Genomic DNA, 13804 nt, shown 5'->3' on the forward strand with positions numbered 1-13804 from the left:
ATGATTTAGATTAGATATAGGATTCATTTCAAAAACTACTAAAAGAGCAAAATATGTCAGGCTATTATTGAAAACTACACAATTAATAATAGCAAACAAAGTTTATATGCAATAAAAACATACAAAGTATATATAAACGGTAAGAAAATCAACAATGATATTGATCTCATAATAGTCCAGAAACTTATAATAGGGGGTATATTATTTTTGATTTTTTTGAGTACAACTTTGGGTACCTCCTATAACGGTTCTAAATTGTGTTTAAAGCTCACAAAAATTTTTTGGTTGAGTCGTCTCACTCCAAAAGCTAGCCACCAAAGATTTTAGATTGGAGAATTGTTGAAAATTTTTGGGCCAAACTTTGCTGAGTCAGCAAAATTTTAAATAATTTTTTATGTTATTTTTAACTTTTAACACTAAAACTTATTTTTTTGTGATATTTTTGGGTAAGGTGGGTTAGGTATAAGGGCATACATAAAAAAAAACTTAAAATTTTTTTTTCTATTAGTTTTTAAAAAATTTGCTGACTCAACATTTTTCAGGTTTGCAATTTTATTTGCAGATTTTCCAAGCTACCCCTAATACCAACTGTAGTAATTGTATTTTGTTTCCATTCTCTAAAGATTTTTCTAATTAAAAACTTACTCTTTGTATTGTAAATTGTGTTTAAATGTCACAAAAAAAGTTTGGTTGGGTTGACTTACCTCAAAAGCTAGCCACCAGGGCTCCTTCTATTGGGCAAAAATTGTCCAAAGTTAGCAACATATACACAAAGTAGAGGTATCAAAATAGCAATAATTAAGGTTTTTAAAATTTTTATGTTAATAACTAATCATATTTATTTTTCTTTTCAAATACTGTTTTTAAGCTTATAATGGTTTCATTATTTATACAGCATTTTATTCGACTTGGACAAAAGTATGAAACCCAATGGTTTCATTAATGATCTGATACTTGTCCATTAGTATTTTAATAACCTCAGACATTTCAGGAGATATCCAAATCTGACCTTCTTTGCTGTGATTAATCTTTTTAAATATGATAGTAGAAAGGTATCACTACTGCAAATTCCTACAACATTAGCTAAATGCCAAACATACTTACCTATCAATCCAAAATACAGCAACATAACCACCTGGCCTGAAACATGTTCAATATGTTTGCTTTTTAGATAAATTTTCCTGATTTAATGCTGTAAGAACTTTTTGTAAATGTGGAATTTATATATGTGAATGTAAGTTATCTAAGTCTGAGATTAGGTTTTTACAATACTCATCAGATGTCTAGTTTATTCCTGCCATTTAAAACCTGAAAATTGAAGAGCTTGGTTTTTATGTTAGAATGCTTTTTTAGCCAATCTGACTTCAATGTAAAGATGCTTATTTTATACTTTTTGAGCTCTTCGTTGGAACATCATTAACACATGCATGTTACAGGTCACAGAGGTAGGGGATTGCTCAGCTCCCAGATCTTGACAAACAGAGTCAATCACTTTTAGATTTTTGGCAGTGCAATCAGTCATTACAGAATTAACTTTATCAACTATGACTTTTGCAAAATATTTGTAGCCTGTGGCAGTTGATAATTTTTTTTTGATTTCTTTTTGTTGATTCGTTAACACACAGAAACATATGTTGGTACAATAAAGGAAGATTACTGTACAATTTGTTTTATTTATATTCCAGTGAAGTTATTTCACTAGGATCTTTTGTTAGCAAACGATTAAACCTATATTTTGAACAGTTATAATTTATTTATTATTTCAAAAGTTTCGAGGTATAACTGATAAACCTACAATATCTAAAAGATAGAATATATACTTTTCTGTGTTGACTGTGATTTTGATAGGTTACACTGCCAGGTAGGAGTATAGAAAAATTGAATACAAGAAATATAACAGAGTACTTAATTTTTCCTATAACTTCTATATGAAATGATTTAATAAAAGTTTGTTTAAAGTTTGAATAGCAATATCTTAAGTAAAAATCAATAGAAAAAGAAAATTTTGTACAAAACAAGATAATTTTCTTTTAATTTTCCTAAAGTCCTTTTTGATGCAAAAATTATGTTACAGATAATTATTTAAAATGATAGATAATGTTCAGCTCAAAAAGAATCCTAGAAAATCTGCTAACATTTTTTCTGTGTTAACATATTGGTTAGTTTTAAACTAGATTGTTATTGTAAATATTTTAGTACCAGTTTTTTTAACTTAGTCATTTAATTATGGTTGACCTATATAACTTTTCACAAAATTTATGCTCAATAACTAGCTTGTTATATTAACTAATTAAGGGTTGCCCCACACTCAAGATAATTCAGGACAGATTTTTATAGTTTTTAAGTGAGATAAAGTTGATTTAGTTGCAATATTTTGTTGTTTTTTAACTAACTTTGTTGAAGAATTTGACTTTATTTATTTTGAAAGGTTTAAATTTTTTTCCAAGGATTTTAAAAAACTCAGGATGATTCAAAACTTTTTAAGGTCACTCAGGACTGTTTTTTTCTGACTCATAGAGTGGCAACCCTGATTTGAATATGGGTTACAACTGAAATTGGTACAAAAATATAATACAAATTTAATTTTCTGGTCAAAAACTATTTAAATATTAATAAAATCTATATTATATAATATTATTATTATAATATTTTATTTTTGCTTGAAAAGGTCGCAATCTCTTGCCACCGAAACCGGTCGCGAATAAAATATAAAATTTGCATAAATCTATTTAAAATCTATATTAAAAAAAATTACCTTAATTTTCATTTAGAACTTTGATAAACTTTCTAAAAATGTTAGGGATGGAGTAAGACTTTTTTTACATGTTGATCTCATTTCAATAACTAAACTTAGCAAATAGTTGCATTTTCTCTTTTTAAGTTTTAAATTTATGAATTGTTTTTTTTTAATAAAGTATACTTTTTTAACCATAATTAGTTTATATTATTTTCTTTAATCCTTACAATATCATTTCCTGGATGGAACTTTTGTAGAAAATTGAGATCAATTGCTTAAAGAAATAAAGAATAAAGTTTATTTTTAGTTAATTTTAAGTTTTTTAGCAAATTGACAGTGAGAAACCTATAAACATTTGAATCTAAAACAAAATGTTTATTTCTTAAAATAAACTGATACATGTTTCTTTGTGTGAAACTAATAACACAGTTTCACGGGTTTATAAAAAATATAAGTTTTTTCTAAGAATAGAAAATAATCCAGGGAATTGTGTTATTAGTTAAACACAGAGAAGCATGAGTCAGTTTCAATGAAGCAAGTACTTATTAATTTATTGATATTTTTTTAACAATTTTTATTCTTTTGAATCATTTTAACACAAGTTTTTACGAAATTTAATATTTTCTTCATCTATATGTTAATAGTTAAATGATATTTTAATGTTCTATATAAACCCACTTATAGTTTATACTTAAAGCTTTTATATAACTGTAAATGTTAAATTTGAATAAAGTACAAAATGAGTTAAATTTCATTATTTTAAGCTGACTAGTATATAAATTATCTCCTTCATTTATTTTTTTTACCTTTGAAATTAAGGGCATAAGGGGGGGTAAAACACTTTTTAGACAATTTGATCTTATTTATATAGTTTCTTACTAAGCTTTAAGATGCTTTTAACACATTTAAAAAAACAAATTAATTTTTGAGATATAGCCAGTCAAAGTGGGGAGGCTACAATAAGCTCCTTATGGGACGCGCAAACTAAAACGCAAAATAGACTATTTCACTAAAAACCTATCTTCTCCTATGTTTTTTGAGATAACTACCTCAAACTTTTAGTAAATCTTCCTTGCAATATTTAGAAAATTATGTAGTAAGGAATTAAAAAAAAATAGAAAAAATAAAATTTTATATAACAAATAAACATAAGGAACAGTTTTGTTTTGTTTTTTGTTATAAAACTTTTATTTTTTTTACTTTTTAAAGTTTAGTTCCATCAGAGTTTTCTAAATCTTGCAAGGAACATTTCCTAAAAATTTTAAGTATTTATCTCAAAAAAGGTAGGAGAAGATAGACTTTTAGTGATTTCTAGTTATTTGCTGTTTAATTTTGCGCCTCCCATAAGGAACCTATTGTTACCTCCAACTTTGACGGGCTATATCTCAAAAATTATTTTGAATTTTTAAAATTTGTAAAAAGCATCTTGTAGCTTAGTAAAAACTATATTAAATTAGATCAAATTGTAAAAAAAGTGTTTTACCAACCCCTATGCGCTTAATGCGCTTAAAACAAAGCTTTTATTTTTTTTACTATTATGAATTCTTTTGTGTTTTTTAGACTGATTAATCAATACTTGATCTAAGTTTGCATATTTTGTAGGTGGTTAAACGGTTTCTTTGGAAAAGGTAAGTACAAACCAATAGAAAATGAAGACTTGTATGAAGTGTTGGAATCTGATACTTCCAAAGTTGTTTGTTCAAGACTAGAAAAGTAAGTTCTAATTAAGTAGTTATAAATTTTAAACAAAATTTTGACAAAAAAATATTAGATGTTAAACTAAGTAACTATTTATTTTTACGTTTTTATTATTCAGAGTCTTTAATAATACCATTTACTTAAAGTATGTTTGGAGTATATTTTGAGTTGCAGATACTTCAAGTTCACATTTCTTAGTTTTCTAGTAAATTGAAACATATTTGAGTAAAAACGTAATAAAACCTAACAAAAGATTAACAAAACAAAATGTTAAAGTTCTTACAAATTTTTCAGTAGAAGTACATTATTCTTTTCAATTAGAATTTAGCTGGCTAACTTTGAAAGTTTATGTGTTAAAATTTTAGCTGATTTTTAGTAGAGATAGATTCAACTAAACAATATTAGATTTTTAGATATTTTTTTTTTTAAATTCATTAAAGTATAAATCCAAATATGAGCTTTCTAGTTCTTATAATTTTCTATGGTTTATTTTTATGGTCTTACAGATACAAATTTAAACAAGGTTTAATTTATAGATTGTTTAATGTACTTTTAGTTTTCTCTATAATTCTTAAGAAATTTTAGTAAAATAACAAGAACATAGTATAGTGATTTATGTTTTTAGTTTTTAAATTTTCAGTCCTAAACACTAACCTTATCAAATCTGTTTTGGATATTGATATATGCAAACTAAAAAGTATATACATTGTATCATGAAAAAATTGTAAAAGGAATTCTATTTTAGTGTGTGATAAACAACAAAACTAATATATAAATATATAAAGTGGTGAGCTACAAGGACTTTGCATAATTAGTCAACTTTTTAAAAATAATTTCTTCTGTCCAATTTTTTGGTTTCAGTTTTCTTTACTTTATACAGGTGCACAGACTTTTTATGTTGTGTCTCCTTTATTTCTTACTGAATACCCTCATCTTAGCTTCTATAAATTTTTGGTAAGTTTTATTTGGGAATTAATTTTTGTTTTAATAGAATAGTTTTAAAATACCTGCTTGTTAGCTCAACCTTGGTTGCCCTTTTTTCAGGGTTGGCAGGTTACGTAAAGCTTGTTTAAAATACAAACATACAAATTAAGGCTACACATTCAGCTACTGATTTAATATATCACAATACTAAAGATAATTGAATTTTTTGGTTTCGTTGAATTAAACTTTAATGAGAAGTGTGATATTATAAAATGTTAACCAATAGAATATTTATGACTAAATATCACAAACTTTATAAGAATTGAGCATGATTGTCAACCTAAGAAAAACAATGTGTGTTCACAAGATTGTGTGTACATAACTTAACTATTAAAATAAAAAAATTAGATATATACAAATCTTGTAACAAAGCAAGTTTTGTGTCAAAATAGATGCAATTCTATAAACTTTTCTTAAGAGAAAGTGCAGTTGAAAATGTTTTGTTAAGCATTATTTTTCGAACTTCATATTTTCTTTTAGTTTTTATTAGCAATAATTCTTAACAAATGTGTTACCAATCTCTTCATATATGAATTAATAAAAGCAATTTTTCTTACTAAAAATGCATTTAGTTGAAATGTTTAATAAGGTAAGGGTTTTTACTGGGTAGTTAGATGAAAAAACTAACGGTTTATCAAAACTGAATAAATCATCTTGAAACTATTAAATATTTAAAGTAAAGATCAAATTAAAAATGCACTAGGATTTAAAAAATTTCAGACAAAGACTCTCTAACAAAAAATTGTAAAAAACTAATTTCGTTATATACAGGTATCATAAGTTATTTCTGAATGTTAAACTGAAGTTAATGTATTATCTTATTCATAGTGCAAAACTTGTATCGTATTTGTAGAGTTTTCTCATTTGTACCAATAATTTCAGCTATCTTTACAGATCGTTCATTTTTTATAAGTAACGTAAGTATTACTTAAAAAAACTAAGTGAACTGTAATAAGGAGTTATTCTTCTACTAACTCATATAACTTTAAATTATGTTTAATTGACTTTATTGTTTAATATTATAAAGCATTGCTTGCATGCTGTTTTTTTGATTATTTTTTATTATTAATTTGAGTATGAGTGAAATTTTATACTAAGGTAAATTTACTAATTACGCTTATCAGATTATTCTTAAATCTAATATTATTAAAGTAATATATTTTTACTAAAAGATTATTTCAAAGTTTTAAAGTAAACACTGTTATAATTTACGTAGTATTAAAGTTTAACTATATAAACTACTTTTGACCAGAAGCAGTTATTAAAATTTATAGAATAAAACTCAGTAAAGAAAAAATTAGTTTTATGCTAAATTTAGTCATCTATTTTTTAGAATATTTTAATTAAATGTTAAATGATAGATTCTGCAGAAAAAGAACTAATTTAATTAAAAATAAAACATACTAAAACATTTTTGTACCCTGCTTAGAGTTTCATTTTGTGTACAGGTCTTGGAATGCTGAAATAGAAAGATCAAAAGCAAAGAAGAAAATACCTAAGCTGTCAAGAGCTCTGTGGAGTGCTTTTAAATGGGATTGGCTTTGGCTTTTGTTGCCTACACTGTTTGAAGTATGTCTCTTATTTTATTATACATTTGTGTGTTGATTTATAGCTAAGTTGGGCAACTTTTTTAGCCAGCCGCCAGATTTACTTAAGAATTCATTTGTTTCAAGATTTTTTAATAAGTCCTGGAAATCTGTATAATTTTCTAAGATTTCAATAAGATAAACTTCACAGAGCAAAACTGCAATAGCAAAATCATTAAACACTGAGAGGGCGGCAAACAAAAATAAAAGCACATCTTAAATAAAAAACTCATTCTTGTTTTTTTTGCACATTGCAGTTTCAAGCTAAAAATATATTGTAGGCCAGATCCTGCACGTTGGCTGTACGTTGCCCACCCCTGATTTGTATAGTAACCTACATAAATACTTTTGTTGAACTTATCAAGTGTAAAGGTCCAAATGCTGTCATTTAGATATATACTGTTATTAGTTTGAACTAGTTTACAACTACAAAACAATAAGTTTAGCAACAACAACTAGCAAATATTAATAACTTTTTTCAAAAGCGTTACTTTTTAGGAATCACTTCGCGTGCTATCTCCTTTTTGCTTGCGCGGGTTGATCTTGTTTTTTGAGGGGAAAAACAGCATCGAGAGCGCTTACATGTACGCCGGCTTCATCGTTCTCATTCCCGTCATCAACACTTTCACCCACCACTACCTCTTCTACTACCTCGTCGAACTCGGAATGCACCTCAGGATTGCCACGACCGCGCTCATGTACAAAAAAGTTAGTGGGTTGAAATAGAAAGTTTGAAGGTGTTAAATTAAAGTTGGATAATTTAAAAAGCTGAAATTTTAAACTGAAATCTCTTTGTTTCTTACTTTTTGTTTAACTTTGTGATAGATATTTACGTTTTACAGACTTTGAAACTGAGTCAAAACTCACTCGCAAGCACGTCTACAGGAAAAGTTGTCAACCTTGCTTCCTCTGATGTGCTACGCTACGATCTGGTAAATAATTTATTTTGTCGTTGTTTACGAATAAAACAGTTCAATAACCATTTAAAAAAATTATTGAACAGGTGACAATTTTTCTTCACTACGTGTGGCTGGGACCTCTTCAAGCAGCGGTTGTCGTGTATTTGGTTTGGATGGAAGTCGGAGTTTCTGCTTTGTTCGGACTGGTAATAATCGTCATTAACACCGCGTCCCAGTCCTACATTGGAAGAAGATTTGGAAAAATAAGGTATTTTTTTATTATAGTTTTACTGTTTATAAACTTAATAAATTTAGATTGCACCACATAGGTATACTAAGTTTATTAAAATAAAATTTTAAACATTAAGTTAAAGAAATTTATACATACATCGAAATTTAAACTATAACGGGAAATATACAGTTTGTTCGATGTCAATAATTTTATGTTTATGTATGTTATATTTATAGATGCAAAGAAAAATGTTTAAAAAAAAATCAAGTTTTAATGTTATGTTGTTTTTAAAAACATAAAAACCTTTAATCATTTTGTCTAGACATATAAGTTATAGCAGTTCAAAATTTTAAATTTTATTAAAAATACAATCATTTTCCTTATATTTAAGTCGAGAACTTATATTGTTGTCTATAAAGTATAAAGTAAACAATTTAAGTTATAACTATTAAAACATCTTAAAAGTGCTTGTAGTTTGTTATAAAATATGATTTCTTAATCTTTAACTAAATACCTTAAAGTAAATTAAATTATTAAATTGAACAAAAAATATTTTTAAAGGAAATTAAAAATTATTATTCTAACAAATTAATAAGTTAAATTAATTTTAAATGTATTTATTCTTTCAAAAATTTATTTTACAAACTAAGTTTCGGTCAAAGACCTCTTCAGTGCTTAAATAAATCTAAAAAAAGATATGTGACAGTCATGGAAAATAGCAATTGAACAATTAAATTAAGATAAAAGCAAAATATTACTGAAAATTTTAATTTAATAAATTTAATAAAAAATTTAATAAAATTTAATTTAATAAAAATTATAATTTTAAATGTAATAGTTTTAAATATCTATTTAAGAAACAAAAATGTAACTATATAACTTGATATGTTCGTAGCATGACTTAGAATTAAGATTTTTTTTTTAATTTTCAACAGCAAATGAAAAAATTTATAACATTTAATTTTATTTAGAAATAGAAGATACCATTAGTTTTTAAAAGCAATGAAGTTAAACTTCATATTAAACAATAAAGTATAATGTATGTTTGATTTATAAATTAAGGGAAATATTTTCAACCTTACCTACGCATTCCTTCTAATAGTTTGAAACCTTCTTAACTTCTTAGTAACAAAACTCGCATAAATCAATGTCAAAATAATTTTGTATCATTTTTATTTGTATTACATTATGTAAACAGATCGAGAATGGCGCTCATTACCGACAAAAGAATAAGAATGATGAACGAAGTCATTGCTTCTATGAGGCTCATTAAAATGTACACGTGGGAAAGCTCATTTAACAAAGTTGTGTCAGATTTGAGAAAGTAAATCAAATGTTTATTTTTTACTGTACGATATATTTTTAACAACATTTGCATTGTATGTAATATTACTAACCATTCTTGTTTCTCATTAAAAAAAAATTTGTATGAAGAAATAACTATTGTTAGTCTGTTTAAAAGATGATATTTCTAAATAAACATTAGTTTAGGTTATAAACAATTAAATACGAAGTATTTTTTACTCAAGTATATCATTTCAATAAACTTAAATTAACTGACAGTCGCGCTTTGTTTTTTACATTGCTAATTTGTTTAGCTAATTAAAATAACAAGAAAATATAGGTACTATGTAAAATTTAAAGTTTGCTAAATCGTCAAATTTTAATGGTTATAAATCACGAGTTATGTTTTACAGTTATCTAGTTGTAAAATTTCATCAATATGTTAATAAAGTTTGACAGTATTTGAAATTGAATGTAAATAAAACATCTTAAAGTCACATGAGTAGCCGTTAAATGGCTGTCTCTACTTTATACATATGTTATCACGCAAAAAAAGTTACTGTTGAGTTGATAGTCACTTGAACTTTGACAAAACTTGTAATTTTAGCATAGAAAAATAATAATCTATAAACTTCTTGAAATGTTAACATTTAGTATTTTTCTTAATGAAGAACTCAGCATTTATTTTTTGTTTTTCAAGTAATAAAAAACTTCTCAGTCTAGTGTGCACAAAATATTTTATTAGTGATCTACTGTGCGCATCTTTGTACAAGTTTGAGAACCATTGAATTCTTTTTGTAATGTTAAAAAAATAGTTTAAAAAAATATAATGCGGAAATTATGTGATAACAACTTTTATTTGAGAAAGACAATGTATGTTCGTTTATTAAAGTTTAGTAATTTTGTAAAAAAAACAACGTTTATATAATGATTTTAAATTTTTTACTGTCAAAACCTCTTTGCAGTCGTAATACTTTATAACGTCAGGTGTTCAATGAATATTGATGCCAACAAACAGAATTTTTAAATTTTGAAATTCTAACTTTTCTTAAAAGGCTGTTATAAACAAAAAGGAGAACTCAAAGATAAATTAAATATAATTATTACCTTAGTATACGTATATATTATAATATTTCGATTGAGGTTTATTAGATAACAGTAGTAATTAGTTTACTGGCTTACAAAGTTTAACTATATTTATTTAAATTATTTAATTAAATAAATGTTTTTTATACAACTAAAATCTTTTTGGACTTTGTAGACCAGCGATTCTTAACCTGGGACAAATTTACCCCAGGGGGTAAATCTCCTTGTTTTAGGGGGTAATTTTTCTTTATAACAAGTTTTGTAAATATATGTTTATTAATTGCATTTTTAATTTATAAGTTAGTATTTAACTATTTTTTTGTTAAATAAACTCTTATTTTACGACTTTTTTATAAAGTAAGGTTAAAAAAAAAAATTCCTCAAAATCAAACATTATTTTGTATAATGGCGGTAAATTTGGTAATTATCTTCCAAAAAGGGATAAATTTGGTAATAACCTTTCAAAAAGGAGTAGAACAAGAAAAAAATTAAGAACCGCTGTTCTAGACATACCTATCAAGTTTTGTTTGTATGTTGTAATAAATTGTTTGCTTCTAAAAAGAAATACTAAAGTATTTTAACTTCATCACACAGAAGCGAAGTTGCCGAACTGCTGAAAGGGTGCGTTCTGAGAGCTTACAACATGGCCATGATATTCAACACTCCCAAAATGATTTCCCTCGTAGTCTTTCTCATGTACGTTCTCGTGTTCGACGGACATTTGAGTGCATCTCTCGTTAGTTGCTATATATTTCAAGTTGTAATTTAAAACTTTCTTAACTTAAACAAAGTAGCACTTAATTAAGTCGTAGTAAAATTATTTCTACCTACCGAATTTATAGTTAATTATAATTCGTTATAAATTTAGAACTCAAACTCACCTATTAAAACTTTTCTTAGTAATTTCTTTAAATTTCTAATTGTACCATAAAAGATTTAAGTGTGTGTTTTGATGAGCTTAAAAGTTGTAAAAATTCTTTGAAATTTTATTATACGTCATAAAATATTTATACATTTCAGTATCAATTATTTTTATACTTCTTCTTTATTAAACGGGCAATAATTATAGGCAAAATTTTTTAAACTTCTAAAAGTAGTAACCAGTTTGCTTATAGTATTTGTTTTTGAAACATTAAGGCAACTTTGCTCAGATATTTTTCGTGACGAGTTTGTTCGATGTCATCCGAAGCACCCTCGGAATATTTTTCATTCAAGCCGTCGAGAGAAGCGCCGAATGCAGAATCAGCACTAAAAGAATTCAGGTTTCACTATTTATTCAATACTTTTTTATTGAAGTTGAAATATAGTTTTATAACTTTATAAATAAATAAGGTATTGTATTTTTTTATGAGTTACAAACATGCTATATATTTTTGTCCTTAGATTAGATGTTTTAACTTTGAACTTTTATTTTTTACATTCAATTTTTCTTTTCATAAAGATTTACAATGTTTACAAAAAAGCTAAACGTTAGTTTATATTGTTATTTAGAGGTCTATTAAATTTTATAAGGCTATTCAGTCATTGTTTGTGATTATTTAAAAAAACACTTTATTAGCTACCCTACCTGAAACTAATTTATAAAACTTCTTTTATTCGGCTTTATTAAAGGCTAATTAAATAGGAAATATATTATCAGAGCTTATTGTTTAAATGGTGTTTTTCTAAAGAAAAATATGAATCAAAGCAGGATTTTAAAAACAGGACTATTTACTCCTTGAAGAAATCAATTACCAAGATAATGATGAAGAGGAAGAAAATAAAAATAAAGTTGAGCCAAAAGTTGAACTTGAAAACGTTTATTGTCAGTGGAACGATAAAGAAAAAGTTTATTTAATAGTTGTTTATAACAGAGTACTTGCTACATAAACAAGTATTATACTTCAAAGAAATTAACAAAGCTTTTATTTTACACTCATTATTATTTGAATGCTTTGTTACCAAACGAACAGTTAAAAAAATCTTTAATGTACTAATGTTTTTACTTATAGCAAAGTGTAATACTTTAATACTTCGGTAATTTTTTAAAAATTCTTCAGTAATTTTACTAATTAAAAAAAAACTAAACTTGAATTTTTTTTTAGACTTCTTCTATGGTGCTGAATAATATTTCCATGAAAATAGAAGACAAACAGCATATAGGGGTTGTAGGACCGACAGGTTCTGGAAAAGTTAGTTTTAAATTTTCAAATTTGTTTATATACAGTTTATAAATAAATATAGTATGTGCTTTTTTGACTAATAAATTACAAGCTCATTTTGAACCAAAAACAGTAGTTTGATATTTACGCCAAATTGCCTTTGTGTTTTTTATAAAACTTAAACAATTAGTTTTACTCTTTAACTTTTTGTACACTTTAATTTTTTTTAAAAGTGCATGTATGTTGATTTATATAAAAATTATGTGATATAGGTTATTTTCATTAGTACTCGAATAAAATACGTTTTTTGAAGTGCAAAACTTGACAGTAAAAACGTAATTAAAATAAAAGCATTATGTATAGATCATAAACAAGCTTTCCGTGATTTTATATACCACTATTAAAAGTTGTGTTTTTTAATTAGATATTTATAAACAACATTTACACTATTTGAAATTGAAGTTTTATTTAAAATAAAACTTCTAAAAGCTTACGTGAAGTCACATGAATTACCGTTTAATGACTGTCTCTACTTTTATATGCATATAAATATTATCACATAAATATTAAGAGGTCATAAACAGGTTTATAGGTTAAACAGTTAATGACCAACTAGTATAAGTTTTTGTTGTAAAATAATAAAAACTCGCACTATTAGTTTAAAAAGTTGACTGCTGTAGAAACTACTTAAAGAAAACTGAAAACAAATTTCAACATTGAAGCTGTGTTTCCGGTTAAATTTTAACTAATTTTCAACAGTCTTCACTGCTGACTGCCATGCTGAGAGAGCTTGAAGTGAGCAAGGGCAGCTTGAAAGTCGATGGAAACATCAGCTACTCCAGCCAGGTTCCGTGGTTGTTCTACGGCACATTGAGGGACAACATACTGTTCGGTGAAGATTACGATGAGAAGAAGTACAAGGAAGTTGTAACAGTGTGCAGTTTGCTGCCTGTGAGTGTTTTGAATATACATATTTAATTAAAGTTATTTATTAGAATACTTTTTATAATTAAACAAATATTTAATGTTTATACGCTGTATTTTACGTTAAAGTAGCTTTTGTAATCTTATTATTTTTATGTTGTGTTCAATTTTACAAACATTGTTTACTTGTTATAAGTATAACAATACGAATCTGAACAAATTGTATCAACATG

The 13804-nt window shown here is 25.9% G+C and overlaps 1 protein-coding gene across 1 annotated transcript in view; it reads left to right on the plus strand.

Moving 5' to 3' along the window:
- The first annotated feature begins 2793 nt into the window (after positions 1–2793).
- LOC145836670 (ATP-binding cassette sub-family C member 4-like) overlaps positions 2794–13804 on the plus strand; it is a 28278-nt gene continuing 17267 nt past the window's right edge. The window contains exons 1-12 of the mRNA XM_082944455.1: positions 2794–2807; positions 4340–4450; positions 6868–6988; positions 7504–7713; positions 7848–7937; positions 8009–8172; positions 9335–9460; positions 11101–11242; positions 11658–11768; positions 12211–12333; positions 12591–12677; positions 13407–13598. Coding sequence (XP_082800581.1) covers positions 2794–2807; positions 4340–4450; positions 6868–6988; positions 7504–7713; positions 7848–7937; positions 8009–8172; positions 9335–9460; positions 11101–11242; positions 11658–11768; positions 12211–12333; positions 12591–12677; positions 13407–13598 — 1491 coding nt within the window. The remainder of the gene's footprint in view (positions 2808–4339; positions 4451–6867; positions 6989–7503; positions 7714–7847; positions 7938–8008; positions 8173–9334; positions 9461–11100; positions 11243–11657; positions 11769–12210; positions 12334–12590; positions 12678–13406; positions 13599–13804) is intronic.

Source organism: Thalia democratica, chromosome 5, assembly GCF_965202585.1.
Source record: "Thalia democratica chromosome 5, ktThaDemo2.hap1.1, whole genome shotgun sequence".
In the NCBI taxonomy this organism is placed as follows: Eukaryota; Metazoa; Chordata; class Thaliacea; order Salpida; family Salpidae; genus Thalia; species Thalia democratica.